The 23,866-nt window shown below is 45.2% G+C and overlaps 1 protein-coding gene across 1 annotated transcript in view; it reads left to right on the top strand.

Moving 5' to 3' along the window:
- LOC147905198 (uncharacterized) overlaps nt 1–23,866 on the top strand; it is a 130,967-nt gene that overhangs the window by 37,897 nt on the left and 69,204 nt on the right. Inside the window, exons 3-4 of the mRNA XM_087393473.1 lie at nt 5,207–5,334; nt 5,547–5,651. Of these exons, the coding sequence (XP_087249599.1) occupies nt 5,207–5,334; nt 5,547–5,651 (233 nt within the window). The remainder of the gene's footprint in view (nt 1–5,206; nt 5,335–5,546; nt 5,652–23,866) is intronic.

Here is a 23,866-nt window from a genome sequence, read left to right as displayed (position 1 = left end):
ATGGCATTGTCAAGTGCCTGTTTTCCCCAAATGTCCTCTAGACATGCTCGTGTAGGCATTGTGCAAGGTCACTATTTGCCCCTGTTGTTAGTAGAAGTGTAAAAGTGCAGAAATAAAGAGATTCCTCACATATTTAGTGCCCTAGGTGATCTTCAGGTATGTTGGTGGCTCTTCCCTGTCCTTCTTTGTCTTTTCAAGATTGCATTTGTGAATTTGCTGCTGAAGTCACTTCATTTGCACTTTCTTGATTTGAAATTTGTCTTTCTTGATTTTTGCAGGTCTGGAGCTGGTTGGAGCAGAGGTATGAAGCTGAGTCGAGGTATAGGGGCTGTCAACAGCTCCCTTATCCTGGCTAGGCCTCGTCCTAGTTAGGCGGGGGCTGGTGGCAGCCCTTGACTTGATGGTGGGTCTGGAGCAGCCCCTGGGATGGCAACACAGCCCACCCGGGCTGAGAGAAGAGGAACGGGGGGGCCTAGAGGCCCATGCACCCTGCGCGGGTCCTTGTGGCATGCGCTACTGCAGCCCTTGCAGCCGAAGGTGGTGCGACAGGCCCCTTAGGTGGTGGGGGTGGCACAAGCCATCCGGGTGGCCAGACGGCCTATAGGGATCCCACACGACAGCAGGGAGGTGGCGCGAGAGCAAGGAGCCCATGCGGGGGCTAGGAGGCAGGGAGAGAGGGAGGGAGAGATCCCTGGCAGAGGAAAGCCACCATGAAGGGCAGACCTAAAAGAGGTTGTCTAGACTCCATAGATGGAGAGGATGGGTCTGCATAGGGAAACCAACAAGAAGACAAGGCTATGATGCAATGATGACTTCAACAACTGCCCGGGGGTCTGCATCAGCAAGTACAAAAGGATTCGCAAGAGATCTAGAGGCTGAATGGGCCCAGGCAGGAGGCCGAATAGGCGCAGCAGCATGGGACCTGGAGAGGCAGGAAAAGGGGTGCAAAGGGCACTATTCTTGCCCTTATATAGGGCCAGGGCTGGCTGGCTGGCTGGCCAACAGCCCCTATAAAAGGAGGCTACATGAGCCTCATTTTGGCATCCAGTAGAGCAGTCTTCACAGAGTAGAAAGGAGCAGAAAATGACCCTCTCTTGGGCCTACATCCAAGAGGTGAAGGAGGGATAGAAGGGCTGCAGACTTAGCTCAAGAGTGGCTTACCCTAGGCTGTCTTTCCAGCCATAAGGTGCGGGGATCACGGACATAGAGTCTACACAAGCTCAAAGAGAGTACGTGGGCTCAGACATCTAGAGGTGCCAGGTAGATAGTAGGAGGACTTTTGGTAAGATGGGAGGACCACAGTTTGGTGGGACTTTGCATCTCTTTTGTATTGCGTTGGATTTTGGACGGACGGAAATATATCATCGTTGCTTCTATATGTGTATTGGATGCACAGTCTATTTACTGGATTGTGAAGTACACAAGTTAAGAAGTTTGATTCCGTAGTGAAACACTTCCGTGTATAATTCCTAGGCTCATCTATCAGTCTTCCGCTACAGGATACCCTCTGGTGGGATTTTCATTTCTAACATAAACATCATCTATGATGAAGTCCAAAAGAGGATCAATCTGAATTGAAGCCCTCTCCATTCAAAATTCATATGGCGAATCAGAGGTTGGTGATGCAGATGGGTATGCTCAGGGACTTATGCATCAAGGTCATCAAAACATACTTCATGGTCAAGTTCATCGTGGTCAAGATGGAGAATGAGCAGGGATATCCAATGTTATTGGGACGAGCATGGATGCAAGGAGCCAAAGTACTACACGTTTGGGAGGTGACACGCTCACCATCGCATACAACGGGCAGGATATATAGATTAGATTCCTTCAAAATGGACACTCACCATCGCACATGATGGGCATGACATTATACATCTATAGATTAGATTGCTCCAAAATGGACACTATTTGCCACCATCTAGAAGCTTGTGTGCTTCCTAGATGTGGAGTGTAGATACTCCCATAGATACCTTCTACCTCTAACCTTGTCAACCTGTGTGCTCCAAAGGAGCGTCAATCAATTGCTGGGATGCTACTCAAACACATCGCCTTTCTTTCCTTCCTGGTGAAGGTTTGCTGCCACAAGAGAAGTGTCTCCCATATTGAATTTATAGACCTCCTTGCTTCCTTGTTCTAAGGCCAAAGGTGAGTCACTATTAAGTGCCTAGACCCCCCAATGGGACCCTATGTGCATGTCACGAGGGCGTGATTTCTAGTGCACGCATGTTGGCCTGCACATGGGCAGGACCTTGGGAAAACAAGGGGCGAGGTCAAGGGTTGCTTGATGTGCTAGAACCCCTAGCATTTGTGCCTTGGGGGCAAATGTAAGGTCTAGGTCCAAGAGGGGCCCAAAGAACTTTAGAAATTGAAGTTTGTCATTGGTTTGGTCCCACTAGAAGGGGAAAGGGGAAAATGAGCTCTAAGTCGGTCATTGATGTTGACCAACTAGGGCTTAGGGGCAAATTAAAGCCCCTAGGGGCAAACTGAAGGCGTGGGCTGCCACGTGGCATGCCCATGCTCCACAAAGGAAAAGAAGCCTTTAGAACAACGTGGTGGGCTGTGACGAGAAAAAGAACCTCGTGAGAGTTTAATAGGCAAAGGATCGACGCACGGTGAAGAAACAACAGTGCCACAGGATTTCCATGATGGGCAATCAACAAATCGGCTCTCGTACGGATCCATACACGAACTAGGCAGCCGTACGTTGAGAACAGGCATTCAGTGAGCAGGCTGTACGGAATAAGGCAGCAGCTATTGCACGGGCTGTTCGAAGGAGTTTCTCTGCTGTAGTACGGGCTGGTTGAAGACCACGGGCTGCAAGGTGTTGACCTTAAGGTTGTACGGACTGTACAACACCCAAACATTCGCATATGAATGCGCTGCTGTCAAAGTGGTTGAATGAGAAGGTTCTCAGCATGGCAGGGCGCCCATGGGATTCACGAATGTTTTGATTTAGCTCATGATTGAGGTTGGTTGAGCTCCTGGCTGGTAAAGGGTTCACTCATGCTTTCTAGAAATTCCCGTGAGCATTGGGCTGTGTTTTTAGAGAGACTTGCTTGGCAGGATGGTTCACAATGAATGCTTGCAGAGGTTGTTCATGCTTCTGAGCACCGTGGGCAGTTCAATCATGCTTTCACCCATTGTTTGGGTATTCCAGTGAGTCAGTGGACACTTGTGATTGTCTAGGGAGCGTGTGGCCTTGTTTGGGCTGCTAGTAAATGCTCTTTGGTTCTTATGCAGGTGTTAGCACTGATGTGGATGCCCGTTGTCACTGGGTGTGAGAGCAGGGCCCAACAGGGCTATTGTTTGGAATTCTGATGCCTACCGAGAGTGGAAGATGCATTGAAATGCAAGTGGGATTGAATTCATTGTGTATCCTATTGGCTGGCTTTGGCTAGTAACATGTTCCGTGTGGGAATATGCTTTTTGGTTTCTCCAGGAGATGGGTCATATGCAGGCAGTGGTTGCCAGGCAGACGGCACATCTTTGGTACAGCCTCATTGCTGAGTAGGCAGGGGTCGGGAATCCATGCTTGGAATGGGAAGTATCACTGGAACCGCGACAGGGATGGTACATGTGTGACTGCCATAGTGTTTGTTGTATTGTGATGCTAGATCTCTTTTGGGAAACAAGTTATTGTATCTAGATATGTGCGACCCATAGGGTGAGAAAATATTGGTCATGGCAGTCCTGGTCAGAGGAGAAAGCTTGTGTATGCTTTCCCTTTCTGCTCTGAGCAGATAGATGGCTAATTCGGTACTGGTAACAGCTATGGGGAACTGTATGGCCAAGTGTGTTTACTAGAGTCAGTTCCGGGCTGTGTGCAAGCTTCCTGGACTAGGGATGGAGACCTATGGCCAGGAGTGGTGAGAGCAGCAAACAGTAAAGGCTTTGCAGGGTATGTGGACACCCACTGGGATGTGGGATGCCCTAGTTGTAAGAAGGGATGTATCCTTTATGTAGCCTGGAATTCTGGGTCTCTTATTTAATTAAAGAAATACCGAAAGGGGCGCCAAGGTTTGGGGCCAATGTGTGTCTTTGACTTGGTGCAGGGGCACTCTAGCTCCCAATCTGCTGGTAATACTTTTGCTGAATTGTTAGTGTAACAATGTTGACTGGTTGCTTGTTAGTTTTACTGCCCTTTAATTTATTGAAGGCTGGTTGCAGTGCATGCTGCCCACGTGGCAGCCCAGCTTGTGGATTCCCGTTCAGCACATGCGGCAGGCCTATGGATGGCTCAAACTGCTTCTCTCAAATCCCATCCTATGCTGCTGGTATAACTCCCCCATGTCCTCCTCATGCGGGGCTCACAGGTATGGAGTTGACCTCTAATCTCCAACATTTCGAGCATGACTACCCATTTACCTTGTTCTTAGTGATTACTTTGGTTGTCACAACTAATTTATGTCGGCATTCCTTCAGGATCCATTTGAGCCAAAATCACTCATAGGCTATGCATGCCACTCTGAGAGGATGAGAGTGGTGGGCTAGGTTTGTTTTGGGCTGGTCTGTTGACCTCTTGAGGGGAAACGAAGGTTATGGCTTTATGGCAGTGTCCCAATACATTCTTGACCTGGGACCCTTGTGAGCGGAGCTGGTTGATAGCAAGTAACCACTCCAAAATCATCCCCTTCTTTTTGTGGGGAAACGGAGGTTATGGCTTTATGGCAGTGTCCCAATAAATTCTTGACCTTGGGACCCTTGTGACTAGAGCTGGTTGATAGCAAGTAACCACTCCAAAATGATCCCCTTTTTTCAAGTCTGGTTTTTTGGACTCTTGAGTTCTTGTAGCTTTTGTCATTTAAGTACTAAAATGCTCGTTATTTGCTGTCATTATATTATCCACATTTTTTTTTCTAAGTTTAATATGTTTAATCTTTATGTATTCTATGATTTTATATCCGCATCTGCTGATTTTATTACAAAATATATGTAATACAAATGGTACACCTATAGTGCCTCTATTTTGAGGCGCATACCATACCACGCCTCCATATGCCTCTAATGATAGGTACAACATCCCCTTGCCTTAGTCATGATTCTTTTCATCATGAAAATGATTTGTTAAATGTTTTTTATCTTTATAATGTCTAAACTTAACCTCCTACCTCTCAGATATATTAAAAAGGTTCTTCAAAAAAGAGCCATTGGATAGAAGATTATAGATTGTATAGCAAGCTGAGTTGTTCTCTGTCTTGTGCAGCAACAGAATGCTATGTGAAGGTCAACTGCTCCCCGTTTTTGTTCCAGGTTGATCTCTTTGGAGAGATTGAGATCAACAAGAGTTCTGCAGTCTTTGACAAAGAGATTGTCCAGTTTTTTTTAGTAAAGGTAAAACTTTGTATCTTAATATGTGTTCAAGTTCTAAGCGATAGCAATAAATAGGCTGGCTTGTTATCAATCATATTTTGTAGAAACCTTCTTTAGGTGCAAATTCCATGCTTCATATTCCAAAATTGGTTTTAAAAAGAGTTACTATAAAGTACATAACATGGCTCTTGTAACTGCATAACATTTATCTGTGTGAAATCACGTTGATACAGAAGACAGAGGGTCTGTGGGGTAGATTAAATGCTATTGGAGAAAGGAAAGAGATTCTATGCAGACGGGAGAGATCTTTGGAGTTAGAGAGGCTACGCACAAACAAAGTAGGTTGGCTTTAGTTGAGGTCAAGTAAATTTTATTTGATAATACAGGCAGAGAATGACTCTAGTTTTTATTGCTTCTAAAGGTTATAGGAAGAAATGAAATGGACCCAACAATCACTAAATAAATGTCTATTGGACCATGGTTTTTAGAGTTTGCTATTATTATTTCATTTTGGGCTTTTGATGGGAGAAAATCAGCAGGTTTACGAATAATGCTTTAAGAAAGTGCTCAATGTTGGATTGTGTCTACCACAATTCTAGATGGACAGGCCTGATTTAAGGGCTTTATGTTGGCTATCAATTTGTATCACATTATAAAAAAACTAAATTGATAAGCAATCTCAAGTTTCTAACACCCACAACAAGTTTAGGATTTGTGACTATGAAAGCGACTGTGGAATATATCAACTTGCCTCAGCAGTTCATCCCTGAGAGACTACAATAACTCTTTGGGTGCACTATCTGCCACCCTAAGCCCATCAGCCACGTACCAAATATGTCCTAGCACACTTAAGGTACCTAGTTAGTACTAATTGTGCTATTTGGGCACTACCAGGCCTTGTAGGCCACTTAGGCCAAACTAATTCATGACCACTGTCTAACCTCCTAATTTCCTAACTCAAGACAACCCCCCCCTCCTAGGGGTAATCTCACATCCTAATATTATTGATGTAACCAGTCCTCTTGCTTAAAAGAGTTGACGTCCTTTGCAACAGTAGTAGGAAATCAATTTCTGACTTTGCATAGACTTTCGAGGTAAGCCTTCTCTTTTGAATCATCCTTCCACTTTACTAGATATTATTGAAGAAAAAGTTTGGACATCCTCTGCAATAGTAGGAAACCACTTCTGAGTTTCGTTACACTTTCCCAAGTTTCTCTTCTAAATCACTCTTCCACTTTACTAGAGTTTTGTTACACTTTCCCAAGTAGCCTTCTCTTCTAAATCACTCTTTGACTTTACTAGAAATTATTGAATAACTATACGGCGCGTACACCTTTCTTTAACACCAAGAATTATTTCAGGCTCGTATGGAAGCATTCAAAGTTCAATCAAGTCTATGAGAATCCCTTCACCTACTAGGCTATCACCTTCACGTAGTCCTTTCTTCAAACACCTAACATGAAACACTAGATGCACTCTTTATCCTTGTGGTAAGGCTAATTTGTAAGGAATCCTCCATAGTATTGTGAATGGACCACAATACCTTAGAGAAAACTTAGGGAACTCACCCATCTTGGGGTTTTAGAGGACCTAGGTACTCTCTAATAAACTTTATCGCCTTCTTCAAATTGAACTTTTCTTCTATGTGAATTTATACAGCGTTTGGCTCTATTATGTTGATATTTTTTGATGTTATCATGGGGCATGCTGCAACATCTGATGCATGTCCTAGACAAAAATCTTGGCTTCTTGCACCCTTTCATTTTCAATCCCTATAGACGACAGTGGAGCTCTATGCTGAAATCCATACATGAACATGGAAAATTGCCCGTTGCTGAATGCTTCAAAGCATTATAAGAAAACTCCAAAATTGAAAGATACTCTTCCTAGGTGGTTGGTTTTTACTAACATAAGCATGCAACATATCTTCCAAAGGTTGATTGACATGTTGCATTTGACCATCCGAGTGTAGATACTCAGACATACTCATATTTAACCTAGTCCCTAATTTATGGAAGGCAGCCCCCCAAAGTGATATCAAGACTTACTATCCGAGTCACTAACCATATCGGCTGATAGACCATAGAATTTGAAAACTCTTTCAATAAACAATCTTTCCAATTCATGGGTTTTTATATTTTTCCTAATTGGAATTAAATGAGCCATTTTGGTCAACTACCCACATAGAGCCATAACTTCTATGTGTCATAAGTAAATCGAAATTGAAATCCATAGAGAGCTTGCCAAATGGGATTTCTAGTGGATGAAGAAAACTGCCAAACTTAAGACACTTTGCTTTGTTTACTTGACATTTCAGCACTTAACACAAAATCCCAGACGTCCTTATTCATACGAAAAGATTTATCCTTTTAGAAGAGCTAAAGTCTTCTGAATTCCTGGATGCCTCACACTCTGGCTGCCATGAGGATCGTATAAAAGTTGGCACCTAGTGTCTTAGTATCCTAAATACAAATATGAGATAATGTAATTTTGGCTACTATGGTATGGAATATATAACCATCTACTATGGAAGGTATGATAAGAAATCTATCAATCAACTCCATGGGACCAGCTGACACAGGAATCACAAGCTACCAAGTACTGGTGCCATTGCCTACATGAGAATGGGGATGAGAATTTAGAGAGAGGTATAACTAACCATGTGAGTAGAGGAAAATTCCTCTTGCCCATGGGAGAAGGATGCCTTGACGATGAGGGGTAGACATACTGTGATGCAAGGGGGGGGGGGTCAAGAAGGGGAGGAGTGTGGGAGGTTGGAAGGAGAAGGGTGGAGCTCCTAGCTTGCCATTGTTTACAAGAGCAGACCACACTTTGTGAGATTAAAGTTTGATTGCAATCCACCTATTGTGTCTATTGTGCCTCGTGTGTCTACTCCATGTTTCATTCTTGAACTATATGTCAAGTGTGACTTCATAGATAACCTAGTGTTCATAACTCCTTACTCAAGCAGCCATAGGCTGACAGTAACACTTTTGCAAATGTTTGCCCACCCCTCAAAACAAATTTGGAAATTACACTGGGACACTTCGTTTGTAAGGAGGTTAGTGTGAGTATGCACCATGTAGTATGTGCATCTATAGTTGTCCATGGAAGGGTTTGTTGACACTTAGCCCTGGTATGGCCTTGTAGGCTAGTTAGGACACTTAATCATAGGACACTAGTTCTATTGGGACACCTAGTACACTTAGGACATTTTAGTTCTAAGTTGATTTTGGTTGACGTTGGGCCTTATATTTGCCATCTCTTGTACTTTCTCATTATCCATTTGCAAGTACACTTACTGGAATGGTTGCATCAATTTGCCGAATCCTTCTTGCACTTCCTCTGAGATGACTTACTACTTGCAATTTACGATCCTCTGGAAGCGAAAGCTTCCAGGATCCTACAAAGGAGGCATGGCCTGTCTCTTTTGTCGACCATTGCATACAACGTGACTGGCCTAGTGCTCTGCCATGCTCATCGAGTATGCTGTCATTCCACATGATCGGCTACTTGTCAATCTCTTCGAAGGAGATTGGGGAATTCTCTGAAAAGTACTTCTGAAGCTTCTCCAAGCTTTTAAAATGGCTGCCCTAAGAGGAGAGGAAGGAGGTATGAGTGCTGAAGTAAAGAGGGAGTACATGCCTGTATTCTTTGAATAAAGAAATCCTTCCAAGGCTCCTGCCCATGCAAAAGTCCCCTTACCACAAACTTGCAAAGGAAAGCCCTGCACTTCAAGTCCGGGTCTATGATATTGAGACCTTCTTTTGTGAGAAGGATCAATGTCTCCCAAGCCACCCTAGGAAATATAGATTGATGATGAAGATAATGAGGTGGATTATGATGTAAATTTTGTTCATGGTCCTCAACATGGACCTCATATTCTCAAACACCATGAGAATATGCTAATTTAATTAAAGAGAAGGCTCCTACATTATATCCATGGATATGCGTAATGAAGAGAAAATAATGCATGATGATGGATCAAGTCATATTTTCAATGATTGGTTTAGCAATATTATTGGTGCCAATAAAAAACATGACACAGATGACATTTAATCTTAAATCTACAAACACAATTTGGGTGAGCCATACTTCTGTGACGGTAGTCTTCAAGTATGTCAAAGCCATTCATTGGAAAGTGGTCTAAAGTAGAAATCCCAAGAGCACGGCAAAATAGAACCACCTCTAGCCAAAGCCCAATCATCAACATAAAATCTATCAATGCATGCATGAATGGGCATATGAGGTCTCCAGTTCAATCATGAAAACTGGAGAGACTATGATTGAGTGTGAAAAGCATCATCCAAGCAAACATCTCTGCCACTGAATTGAAATAAGAAGGCATCCCGGGCCGCTCTCTCCAAGGAGTGAATACCTCCTTGTCTACCCCCTTTCTTACTAGAAGGCAACTCCACATGTTGAAGTCACCCCCTATGACCCAAGAATCTGCCATGGGGATCCAAGAAAGAAGTTCCTTCCATAGAAGGACATGGTCCCCTCGATTGTTAGGCGTAAATGTTAAGAAAACCAACCTTAATCAAAAGAGTGAGCCTTGAAATCCAAAATCATCCTCAGTATTTTCTTCAATGTCTCTTGCGGAAAGCCTCTCCATCTTTGGCAAGGAACCAGAACTTCATGCATCGTTTTTTACTTCTCCTTCACTTGTGTGACGAAGGGGGGGTCGTTTTTTGGTTCAGTTTTTTGTTCTTTTTCACAGATGCTTTTTTGTTTGTGCAAAGCTGTGTTTTGGCGGATTTGATGTTTCCTGGTTACTTGTCTTTGTTCCTGCTCGGCCTTGGGGAGGGGTATTGGAGTATGGTAATCCAATCCTCACTAGTGTAGATGATAACACGTGGTCTTATGCATGAGACATCTGTATGGCATAGACGACTCTACAATTAGATGAGGTACCACGCCTTTCTTGCCTCAGATTCCTACACAATTGCATCCAATATTCTTGTCCGGAAGGTTGAATGTGATTTCCTTGAATCATTGTGATATTCATGCACCATATCTGATGGAAACGTCCATAAAATATCACATTGAAGAGGTTTTGGAGCAAAGCAGTTTCGTGATCCTTCTATCTTGCTGTGAGATGACTTGAAGCATTGTAAGATCCTCCAACTATCCCCATAGGGATGAGGAGTATTGTTATTGGTGTTCTTCCATAGTTTTCCCACATGCAATAATAACTTAGATAGTTTTTGAAAGTTGTTGACTCAGACTTCAGTTTGCTTTAGTATTTGGAATAAGGTTTGAATTGTGAGAGGTGATTTGATCATGATACGAGTCGTGTAGGTGTAGGTGATAATCGATCTTTTACAAGCTCTGGAGGGGATAATGATACTATGACGAACCGCTACGTCCCCCCATATTTAGTCATGATAGGAGGCTCAATACGTTTTGGGAAGTGGTATGATTGTACTTCGAATTTTAGTTAGGACAAAGGTTCTAGATTCTTGAAGGCGTATAGATTACAAGGGAGAATGGAATCTAAAACTAAAATGCATGTCCCTCCGCTAGTACCAAGGGCAAGTGACCAAAATGTGTCACTTGAAAGCAATTTACTTGGCTTGGAATAATCTCTGGCATCCAGCTCGTGTTCCTGAAGGAAAAGAATATCAATGGAGCCCCCTATACCACCTGGATGGAGCTGCCTGCGGCGGCGATAAGGTATACCACTAAGGCCCTGTATGTTCCAACTAACAATCCTCATCAACGAGAGGAAGTAGCATGGACGCCTTACCCGACCTAGTGGCGGAAGTGATCCCCTCAATGGGGGGAGACCTCTTGGTCGAGGAGTGAGGGAGAGAAGAGAGTGGAGGAAAACCCACGACAGGTGAAAGAACCCGCCCACCTGAAGAAGGAGTCACCCTGAGATCAGGGAGGATGCCAACCACTGTGTCACCAAAGGTGGAGGGCACGAAGTCCTCATCCAGAACGTCCGCTAGATCCGCTAAGGCCGAAAAGGAATTCTTGAAGTTCAGACCTGGCGTTGGGGTACGTAAGATGCCTGCAATCGAAACTGGAGAGAAAGTAGGTGCCACCCCCTTTCCTTTATCCAGGTGGGAAGATGCGGATGAGGGATGAGCTTGCTCGTAAGAACCCTAACCTCAAAGATCTGCAATAGAGCAAGTGATGGAGTTGCAAACGGAGCAACATCTGGAGCTGCAATTGGGGCAACAACTGCAGCAAGATCATGAGGTAAGCAAGGGGAAGCCTCAAGTACCACTGGAGGAACTGAAGACTGGGCAACCTCTTGAGCGATTGCCACCACTGGAGCTGTAGAAGAAGTAGAAAGGGAGGTCCTAACCTGAACAAGAGCAGAAGAATCAGTGGGCAGCGTCACTGTAGGCAGCCCTCTTTATGGGCTTTCATGTGTTCGGTGGAGAAGATCATGTCTTGATCAGTGTTGTATGTCTCCCAAAACCCCCCCATTACAATTCCACACTGTTATTTTCAGATCCCTTTGTGTGACGTGCCCATTGGTCCGACACTGTCACAATTCACCTTCCTTTCTCTCCTTGCTCTCTGTTGTTGCTGCTCTCTCGCAGATAATCACTTTCCCATCTTTGTATGCTGGCCATTATTTTTCCTTTCTTGCTGCCATGACTTTCACCATTTCCTCCTTCAATGTTCCAGCTATAGAAGGGTGAGATCATCATCGAAAAAGGTCATGGTACCTTTCAATGATGCCCTCATGCTCATAAGAGTGGATCTAGCCTCTTTTGTTCGAAATCTTACCACCAATGGCCTTGTTGGTGCCTCAACTTTACCCGCCCTTCAAGCTGTCTCACAGGTAAGATCAACCCCCATCTTGGTGAAGAGGATTTTGGTGTCCGCCATAGGGGTGTCCCCTACTGGCAAGCCTCTGTTGTACCTCAGCTTTCAATGTGTGCACTTTATCCTAGAGGCTGGTTTTGGCTCTCTCCCATTCCTCTCTCCTGGCTTTCTCTTTCCTCCACTCTTCCTGCATCTTTCCACCTTGTTTCTTCAGTTCAGCTAATACCTTGTCTACAAGTGCTTTCTCAGCTAGCAAAGCCACATTAGTGGCTTCCAGATTATCTACCTTCTCAATGAGGGCTGTGCAAATCTTATTGAGGCTAGTAAGAACATTTCTGCAGCCTGATTGGGTGTCCCTGCTGAGTAAGTTGCCATGGCATTGTGCAGAACCTGTTTACCCCATTTGTCTTCAACAGAACCACGTGTCGGCATTTTGTAAGCTCACTCTTGTCCCCGTTTGTTTTGTAGAAATATAACAAAGCAGAGATGACGGTATTTCTAAAATATTTACTGCCCTCGGTGAGAAACTGGCCTCTAATCACTCAGAGGGCAGTGGAACTAAACCTTTAATCACTTCAGCACTTATTTACAGCTCACAAAGCATATATCATAACCATTAACCATTGCATGATCACCATTTGGCATTTACCCAGTTGTTCACAAACAAAACCATTGAAAAAAGGATGGAGGCTAGAATGCCCCTGCTCAACAAACATAGACAAATGTACCCGATTGGCCCCAAACACCGTGGCGCACCTTTCGGTATTTCTTTTTATTTCACAGTGAAATGATTACAAGTTGCATCTGGGAGACCTTCCCTGCAATTGAGCACGCAGCCCCAATTCACTGAGCGTTCGCAATGCTTTCAAGCATAGAACACCATCACATAGGTGCACTTAACCCATAGGCTAAATCCAAAGGCATTCTCTTTTCCGAGTGCAATTCCATTGGCTATCCAGATGCAATCACATTGCACCCCAGCTGCACTCTCTTTGAGTGGTTTCCAGATGGCATTCACAAAGCTTTTCAAAGCTCCAAAATAAAATCAGCAAAGTACCCAACCAAAGAATGACTCATGTAGCACTGCCTGGGCACCTGTGAACCAAGAAAGAGGTGGCACACGAGGCCAACCAATAAAAAGAAATCGCAGTAGCAAAATCACAACTCACCAAGCCCTGAAAACTCAAACCAAGTCCTCAATTGCCAAGAGGACATAGTAGGCAATGCCCAATTGCATTTTGAGCCAAAGAGGAGTGCAAAGGCATGAAGAAAGAGCATTTACAAGAGCCGACCAGCAAGAATTCCACTGAAAAATGCGAAAAGAAGCACTTATGTCGTGAAGAAGTGGGAGTTCCTAGGCTCAAAAGAAGCGTGCTTCAGAGAGGAATGCATTGAGAAGGTTTTGGAGCAGTTTCATTGCCGAAAAGTCCTCCAAAACTGAGAAAAACCAGTCAACCAGCGCATGGGACCACTCGAAATTCAACAGAAAGGTGTAGCTTTGCAAGAGGAGAGGCCCAGGAGGCTGTAAAAGCAAAAAGGTCTAGAAAAAGCCACTTTTGCAAATTCGACCAGCAAAATAAGTGCTCAGCTCTGCCCGTTCTACTGACCGCACAGAGGGAAAAGCATATCACTGCGAAGGGGAGGCAGAGGGGAAGCCATCGGGCCAAACGGAAGTCGAGGAATCCAAACGGGTGAGTTATGAAAAAAAATGGAATTCAGTTGAAGGAGGCTGAAAAACCAGTCCAAAATCTCAACAAAGGGAGAAGATGAGAGAGAAAACCACACATGTGAAGTTTAGAAGGCCCAAGAAGGTCGAGGAATGGCAAAGGAGCATGTAGAAGGCACTAGAGCCACTTGGAATTCTAGGGGGGCCACTAAAGGTACATGGTCCTCTAGGGGGTCCATTAAAAATGCCACGTCATCATTTTCCAACAACCACTCTTTTAATTCCTTGGAATGCCTTTGGGCCTAGGGATTAATTAGGCTTATGTGCTAGGCACCATGCCGCGTTTAATTACACAATTACACATTATTAAGCCCACACTTGGACTTTTAAAACCAAAGTTGTCACAGTCTTGTAGTACATTAAAGTACTTAGAATTTCACACCTTTGTGACATACCCCCATCTTGAAACAGCAAACCACAGTTTGCCCAAAACACAAGAGCGAGCATGAAATATACCATGAAAGAGTATACAAGAAAGCCACAGCTATAGTATACAGAGACGGTGAAAATATGGCTAGAAGAGGCATGCATCCATCCATATAAACTGCTCCAAATCTATGTGATCCTCGGTGATCAATAGTCAAGATGCATCAATATCATGAAGTCTCACAGTAGAAATACTGTCAGCTCAGTATCTCGGATGAATCATACAGTGTCATCAAGTGACCTCATGAATTCACGGTGAGCCCGTCTGTACTGAGGGAGTGGAGGTGCTACCCCCCTCTCAAACACCAGGTAATGCTCCAGACGCTCGCTCTGCTGAACTACCTGTAGGAGCCCGGACCGTAGTGGGCTCTAACCAGCAGTTCACCTTCCTCTATCCATTTCGCATCAAGTGATGGGTAATTTTGAAAATTTACCAAGTAGCGACATATAACTTTACCCTTGAGCTTTCTATCTCTGTGTGCCAAAATCTGCTCTGGGACCAGAAGTTCATCCTGTTCTTCCACTTCAGGCTCTACCTCATCAGGTAAATCCTCGGGAACATCTCCATGATATTGCTTTAACAAGCTCACATGAAAGGCATTATGTATCTTCCAATGCGGAGACAACTTCAGCCTGTAAGCTACCTCGTTTATCTTTTCAAAAACCTGGAAAGGACCATAGTAACGCATGTTCAGCTTTGTGTACAACCTTTCCTTGCCTTTCTTATTTTTCAGCCTTGCCTTCTGAAAACGCAGCAAAACCCAATCACCTTTTGTGAATACCAATTCCCTGTGGTGCTTATCTGCTGCTCTTTTCTGCTTGTCCTGACTTCTTTGCAAGGCATGTTTGATCTTCTTGTAAGCCTCTTCAAGGCTTTTCACAAAACGATCAGCTTCAAAGATTTTCTCTTTTGTATGCAAAATGGGAGGTATCTTCCTGGCACCTTCCACTATTTCAAAAGGTGCTTTATATGTGGATGTGTGCACCATATTATTGTAAGCATATTCCAGCAAAGGCAAATAATGCTCCCATTTGCTTTTGTGGTCTGAGACATAGCATTTAAACATATCCAAGATGGTAGAGTTTTCCTGCTCTAATTGTCCATATGACGAAAAATTCAGCGTAGTGCCCATATTTTCAAACAGCCCTCTCCAAAAGAGGCTGGTCATTCAGGGATCAGATTCAGAGTGGTTCCTAGACCTAGACCCCCGGCTACTCTCCACCGGGTCTTGGAGGCTCTGGCTCTATGGGGGAGTTCCCATCAGGTATTTGCAGTGGGACCCCGAAGAGTGGGAGTGGATTGACACAGGGCATCGAGAGAAGAGCATCCCCTTCTTTCGTTACACGGTCAGTAATGCCAGGAGATTTCAGCTTAGTAGTACAGGTTGGAGACCCTCCAGAGTTCCTCATTGGGAGACTTTTGGTATTACTGCGGATCAGCAGAGGTGCTTCTGGAGGAGGCTTTGGAAATCCCACAGGAATAGAAAGATCACTATCTTCTTTTGGCTTTCTATCCATGGAGGGATTGCAGTGAACCTTTGGAGGTCCAGGTTCGGAGCCGACCCTACATGCCCTCGATGCCTTTCTGCTTCGGAGTCTATTCAGCATTGCTTATGGGATTGCAGATAGGCGAGGTTGATGTGGATGGGGGTAGCCAGGATTTTCAGTCACTTTGCCCATTCCCCACTTTTTATGACATGGGGCTCAGTGGCTTGGCTTTCTCTTACAGGACCTCAGGTTTTCTATGAGGGAGTTGACTCCTCTCGGGCCATTTCGGTTCGACGTCATCGGATTGAGTCCTGTTCGTTGGATGTGGTACCACACCTTCCTTTTACAGCTGTACATGCCTCTGTGGATACTTCTTGGGAGATTCTAGCGAGCATAGCATCCTGGCATATCTGGAGAGCTAGATGCACAGAGGCTTTGGAGGGTACTCAGGTTCATCCCTCGCACACATTGGCTAGTATCTGGACAGACATCATACATACTTTGATGGCCGTATGGACGGGTATGCAGGGGGACTCCCGTGCAGCCTCAGCTAGGAGGGCTTCTTTCATCAGGGAATGGAAGGATTCTCCTTTCTTCTCTGAAACTACTACAGGGTTGAGATGGCACTTTCAGCCTCAGCCTTGGTTGTTTTCCACCTCACTCTGAGGGGGTTTTTTATTTATCCTCATGATTTCATGATGTATTCCGCTTTGAGCTTGCTCTCGTGGGTTTTTTTTCTTACTTAATAGAAGTCTTTTTCTTGGGAAAAAAAAAAAAAGAGGCTGGTCATCTTCGGATCTCTATCATTGATTATGGATTCAGGCATCCCATGATACTTGAAGACATGCTGCAGAAACAATTTGGCCATTTGATCTGCTGTAATTTTCTTTCTTACTGGCACAAAGTGGGCTTGTTTGCTAAACCTGCAAATTATTATCCACAATCCATCATGTCTAGTAGGAGTACGTGGAAGATCAAACACAAAATCCATAGCTATGCTTTGCCATGGTCAATCCAAAATTAGCAAAGGGTGTAACAACCCAGGTGCCTTCTGCCTATCAAACTTTACTTTCTGACAAACCATGCATGTTCTCACATATTCTTCTACATCTTTCCTCAAAGACGCCAATAAAAGTATCGCTCCACTGTTGTAATTGTTGTTGTAATTCCCCTATGTCCTGCATATGGAGAAGCATGACTTTCCATTATGACTTTCTGTCGCATCTGATCAGTGACATAGAGTTGTCCATGCATCAAAATGAAACCCTCTTTCAACATATAGTGATCATGCCTTTGACCATCAGAAAGCTGATCATAAATAGTTGAAAAATCAGCATCATTAACATATTGATCTTTCATCACATCTAACACATTGTTGTAAGCAATGCTCACTGCTGAAACACTGGGTTTCTTGGAGACTGCTTCAGGCTGTGGTTTCCTGGAAAGTACATCAACCACGACATTTTTGTTACCCGGCACATTTACAATTTGAAAATGAAACATTAAGAGGAAGTTAGCCCATCTCATGTGCTTTTCAGATAATTTTCTCTGCGTGAGAAAATATCTAAGGGATTGATGATCTATCTGCACATAAAAATCAGCTCCAAGAAGGTAATGTTTCCATTGGTCAAAGCATGTATCACTACTAACATTTCCTTCTCGTATGTCTGCAAGTACAATTCAGCATCTTTGAGAACTCTACTCTCATATGCAACCGCTCTGCCATCCTGCATCAAAGTGCCTCCTATGCTGTTCCCACATGCATCACAAGTTATAGCAAAGGGTTTTGTAAGATCTGGCAAGATAATAACGGGTTCAGAACACCACTTTTGCTTCAGCTCTTCAAAAGCTGCATTTTCCTTTGGTCCCCACCGAAACGGTACAGCTTTCTTCTGTAAAGCATGCAAGGGAGAAGCAATTTCTGCAAAGCACTTTATAAACCAATGCCCAATTGCATTCTGAGCCAAAGAGGAGTGCAAAGGCATGAAGAAAGAGCATTTACAAGAGCCGACCAGCAAGAATTCCACAAAAAAATGCAAAAAGAAGCACTTCTATCGCGAAGAAGTGGGAGTTCTTGGGCTCAAAAGAAGCGTGCTTCAGAGAGGAATGCATTGAGAAGGTTTTGGAGAAGTTTCATCGCCGGAAAGTTCTCCAAAATTGAGTAAAACCAGTCAACCAGCGTATGGGACCACTCGAAATTCAACAGAAAGCTGTAGCTTTGCAAGAGGAGAGGTGTAAGAGGCTGTAGAAGCAAAAAGGTTCAGAAAAAGCCACTTTTGCAAATTCGACCAGCAAAAGGAGTGCTCAGCTATGCCCGTTCTACCAAACGCATGGAGGGAAAAGCATATCACTGTGAAGGGGAGGCAGAGGGCCATCGGGCCAAACGGAAGTCGAGGAATCCAAACGGGTGAGGAGTTATGAAGAAAAACGGAATTCAGTTGAAGGAGGCCGAACAACTAGTCCAAAATCTCAACAAAGGGAGAAGATGAGAGAGAAAACCACACATGTGAAGTTTAGAAGGCCCAAGAAGGTCCAAGAATGGCAAAGGAGCATGTAGAAGGCACTAGAGCCACTTGGAACTCTAGGGGGGCCACTGAAGGTACATGGCCCTCTAGGGGGCCCATTAAAAATGCCACGTCATCATTTTCCAACAACCACCCTTTTAATTCCTTGGAATGCCTTTGGGCCTAGGGATTAATTACGCTTATGTGCTAGGTACCATGCCGCGTTTAATTACACATTATTAAGCCCACGCTTGGACTTTTAAAACCAAAGTTGTCATAGTCTTGTAGTACATTAAAGTACTTAGAATTTCACACCCCTGTGAGAGTGAACTTCAAGCAAAATTGGTGTCTCTCCCTTGTCTTTTCCTTGTATTTTCAATGTTGCATCACGTTGATGTATTGTTGGAGTCCCTCTGTGTTTTCTTGATTCGGTTCTTGGGTTTCTTGATCTTCTTGTTGGTTTTGCAAGTCCCCGGCTGGCTAGAGAATATTAGGAGGGGATAGGGTTGTAAGGAGCTATGAGCAGCCTGTGGGCTGTGAAGAAGCCTAGGTGGAGACCTAGGAGCAGACCCAAGCCTACTAGGTAGCAGCAGAAGATGATGGTGCGGGAGCAGCAACAATAGTACAACCCGCGGGGGCAGAGGGTGCAGCAATAGAGAGGGTGTGGGGGCTCTGAGCAAGTGGGTAGGAGTAGAGGGGTGGCGATCGTGCTCTCAACCCAGTCTGATAGGCCTCTTGGGGCACGAACTCTCCCTCTAACGGACTCATATAGGCTCACTACTCCCCTGATCAGAACCTCTAGAATCTGCATATCTTGTAGTCTCCTGATCATGCGGGATCGCGGGACAGTGTCAAAACAAGCATAGACTTTTTGGCGTCTTGACCCCGCCGCCTCCTCAATGATAGTCCTCAGGGTGAAGATGTGGTCTAGTGTGGAGTGTTGTCTCTGGAAACCTGCCTGCCCTAGAGCACGCTGCCCATGTGCCTCTGTATGATTGTTGATCGCCCTCTCTAGTACTGATTCATAGATCTTGGCCAACGTATGGCCAATCATGAGAGAGATAGTTCCCAGTATCCATGGGGTCACCTGCCTTGTGTATCGGTACAATGGTGGTGGTACTCCATGAGGGTGGGAAGCTGTGACATTTGGCGTGGTTGAACATCTGCGCTAGCACCGGAGCCAAAACCTTCTGTCCATGATCGAAATGCTCAGTTCATTGCCCCTCATGGGCCTGTGCTCTTCGGTTATGAAGCCGGCTGAGTGCAGCCCACACATTTTGTTTAGTGCAAGTGGTGGGCTTGGGCATAGTGGACATATTAGGTGGTGCCTGCATTGGAACATCGTAAAGAGAGCATGCATGAGTGCGCCATACACCTGGGTCTGTGATGGGGATAGGCGGCTTCCCCTCCGATAGAAGCCCCCAGCCAATGGTGGGATCCCCTCCTCAAAAAGAACTCGCCGCCTACGGCGTGTCAGTTGCGGTGAGATCTGCTATGCCTCGAGTGATATCAAGTGGTCAAGGCTCACGTGTGAGGTGAGCTCTCATCTCTCTGCGTTCATCATCATACCAAGGGTTCTGTGGCATCTTCCTTTGTGAGGCACGTGCAGATCGAGTTGTGGGGAAAGGCCTGATGGCTGCATCCATGACCACTGTGGCAAGGGTGTTTGAGGCGTGGATGAGGTCTACATCGTCTCCAAGTGGTAGGGTTGGAAGCCCCTGCGCCAGGTTGCTCACATAGATGGGGTCTAAGGCACGATTAAAGTGAACCTGTATACGAGTGGGCGTGGGGGGGACCCTCCCTGTGACTGGCATAGTGGCAGAGATCAGAAGGCTAAGTATGAGTGATCAACACCAAGTGGGTGAGGGGGCACAATAAAGTTGTATATTCGTGAGATAAAGACCCAGGGACCCAATAGGTAGTCCACCGTGCTTGTCCCTCTGCCATGTGGGAAACAAGTGAGCCCACTAGATGATGGCCATCTCTGTAGACCATTGTAAATGATCAAATCGTGGACAGCCCCTAGCTCAAGTAGATGTCGTCCATACCCTTTCACTTGTGGTGCATCTGCGGAGTGTCTCACTATCCTGAGCTTAGCTGCATCTAGCTCTAGTACTATGAGGGAATCCAATGCAAAGTCCAGTAGACCCACCTGCCTGTCCCCTGTGCATGCATCGAAATCATGAAGGAGGATGTCCTTCTTTCTGGAGAACGCAATGATATCATCCTGAATCGACTCATACGAGCTATGCCCCTTTGTGGTGACCTCACGTGCATAGGATGAAGTATCTGGGGAGAAATAGCACACCGCTATGAGTATCGGTCATGCGTCTAGTAGCTGGACTCGTATCCACATGTGTCATTCATGCTCCTCTCTCCATGCCACTGATATGAGAGGTCTCATGTGTGATCTAAAAAGGATAACCACTCCCCCCGAGCCCCACACACCGGTGTCTCTCCTCGTCTCCTTCCTATGAGATGACTCTTATGCACCTATCACAATGGGTAGTTCTCTCTCGGGGCTCTCATGTGTCTCAGTATAGAAGACTATGTCTCTGTCAGTGTATGTCTCCAAGAAACCACTTGGATCAGACCAGAGTGTGCCATTGCAATTCCACACACTGCAATTCTCAGTCCACTTTGTGCCCATTGGCCTGACACTGTCATAATTCACCCTCTTCTTTCTCTTCCTTTTCTTCCTTCTCCCCCTGGTCCTGATCTCCTCTCTCTCGGATGATTACGCCACCATCCCTGTATGCAGCCCATTTCCCTGTGTCTCTCGCTGCCATGACACGTACCATACCTTCCCTCCGTGTTCCTGCTGTAGGAGGGTGAGGTAATCGTCTAGGTAGATCCAGGTTCCTTTCAAAGTCACCCTCGTGCTCATGAGGGTCTTCCTATCTATGGCTGTTCGAAGCTCATCACAAGTGGCCTTGGTGGGTGCATCGGGCTTGTGAACTCTTCAATCTGTCTCACATGTCAAGTTCACACCCATTTTGATGAAGAAGGCTTTTGCATCTACCATAGGAGTGTCTCCCACTATGAGACCTCGAACCAAAACATTTAGGGCTTTAGTATTTCTCCTTTTATCCTCCTCCAGAGCATCTGAAATGAACGTCCTATGGGACACACACACACACACACACACTTTTCTTTTAAGTGAAATCTTATATTTCTGTGTGGGAAACCTCAAAAGAGGTAAAAACCCACCAATAAGTACAAGGAAAAAATTTACAAGTAAAGCCTCAGAGCAAAAGTCATGAGGCAGCCAAGTAAAAAGTTACATATCAAGCTGGAGGAGGATCAAACACAGCATTCTCCAGCTTCAAATTGTTGCTCTGTAAAAACTGATGCAGTGATGAAACCACACCATCAATAAAAACAAGCTGTTTTTTGCCCTTGTGATTCTTCTTGATATAAGCTGGTACCCGAAATTTCTGAATCACAGGGTCAAAAACCTGTTGTAACATGGGATGAAAAGATTCCAGTAAAAAGGGTACTTCTGCATCCCGGACATAAGAAAACTCTGGCACAGGCATCAAAGGCAGAGAGGCTAAATCAACATCGGTATCTTCCGACGAAAAAGTTGCATCTGATAAAGCGGGACTTAGCATTTGAGCTTCATTCTGAGGATCAACCTGAGTAAGAGCAGGGACATCATCCTGAGAGAGAGCATGCATATCACCCTATAAAATCCCCTTTGTAAAGGGTACATCCATATCCTGAGTAGAAGGAGACTGATGGTGCTCAACAGGGGTGCAATCCTGAGCTTCTTCAGCAAGAGGAAGATTTGCCTATGATTTATCTACCTTCCTCCAGTAGTGCTTCGGAGCTGTAGAAGGGCAATCACATGCAAAATGACCAACCTGGCAGCACCGATAACATACAGTGGGAAAAGATGCAAAATGCAACGTGATGCGCATCGGATGGGCAAATCCCAAATCAAGATCCAAAGTAGATGGCACAGGCTGCGTCATATCCCACAAAACGCAAAGGCGAACATCACGGGAAGCTTGCAAGAACTCCTGTCTCGGAACATGAAGAGGCCTTCCCAGAAAAGCTACAAGAGTTGGAAGATGCTGAAGAAGAGGCACAGGCAGCGCTTTGAGAGTAATCCAAACCGGACAGTGAGTTAGAAGGGTAGCAGAAGGATCGAAAAGTGGATCCCAGGGCATCACATAAGCGAAGAAACCAGCCCCAGGAACGCCAGTACAACTGACTAGCCGCTCCACCACATCAGTCGAAGAAACGTGGGCATAATAAAATCCTTTACCCAGAAAGACAAAGGAGGAAATACAATCCAGACCCATTGCAGCTTCAGCCCAACGACGAAATTGAGTGGCAGAAAGAACCTTGGCCATAAAGTAGAGACAGACTTCAAATTGCTGAGCTTGTCGAAGTCCTGAAACCAGAAGGGCAGAATCCAAAGAACAAACAAACAGGGAAATTGATAAAGGAACATCTATGACAGAGGCTAAGCATAACGACGCAGAAGATCCAGCTGCAAGGAAGAAGAAGGGCCATCTGTGAGATCAAGCTTTGCCGATTTGAAAGAGGATGAAGAAGGCAAAGCACCACGCTTCCGTCGAATGAAGACCGGAGCCGGAGGAATAGAGGAAGCAAAAAAAAACAAAAGATGTTTCAAGATCCTGTACGTGTACGGATTTTGTAGGTACGGATGAAGCAGGTACGGGTGTTTGCACCACATCTGCCTGGATGGAGGGTTGTACGAAGGGCTGAACCGAAGGCTATGTAGATAATTGCAGGGGTCGAGGGGGTTGTACGGACTGTACAAAATTTCGTACAGCTGACGGGAGCTGTACGGATGGCGATGAACGCTGCAAGGTGGAAGACGGGGGCTGTACATGCAAAACAAGGGAGGGAACAGAGGGGGACGGAGGGTCACACACACACACAGATGTAATAACGTCCTATGGGACAAAGTGCACTCAAAAGATAGACTCATACAAGCCTCAGTAGGCTAGAGCAAAGGGCGTGCTACGACCCTTGCTGAGTACTAATATATACTAGCAGAATCATAATGATCATAATCAATCAATCAAGTACAAACTAAATCAAGTCAGTCATGGAGTTGGGACTCAAAAACCGAAGCCTAGTATAGTGATGGCTCTTTGGTGAGCTGTGAAAATATCTCGTATCTGCATCTGTTGAGCTGTCTCGCACTGTGGCGAGGTAGGCGGTCTCCTCGATCTCTGAACTCTCTGGGCTATGTCCAAAGTGACCCCTTGTCCCCCTGAGGAAAGCTGTGACAAGTCGGACCTCAATAGAGTGTGCTCAAGGCACTCTCTGTCTCACGCATGGTCTCTACGTCCCTCTCTCGGTGGCACCATGTCGGCTCTCTCGGTTGATCCAAGCTGCCTCGTATCAGCTAGCTCCTCCTCCTCTACTCCGCTGCGTCCTAGAGCTGACTCAAATGTGTAGGAGTCTATGACGCGATGTTGTGTTTGGTCAGCCTCTATGTCTTATGGTCTACTCACCTCTTGCTACTCTTTGATCTGTCGCAGTAGTGTCTCCCTATGCCGGCACCATCAAATAGAGCCCAATGCAGACTTGGTCATGAAAATGGATCAATCGTGATAGTGGGCCGAAACTACTCCCCTCT

Source organism: Dipteris shenzhenensis, chromosome 2, assembly GCF_047967505.1.
Source record: "Dipteris shenzhenensis isolate YYH24624 ecotype China chromosome 2, Dip_SZ_1.0, whole genome shotgun sequence".
NCBI classification, from domain to species: domain Eukaryota; kingdom Viridiplantae; phylum Streptophyta; class Polypodiopsida; order Gleicheniales; family Dipteridaceae; genus Dipteris; species Dipteris shenzhenensis.
Note: the sequence above shows the minus strand (reverse complement) of the source record. Positions and strands in the feature narration are given on the sequence as shown.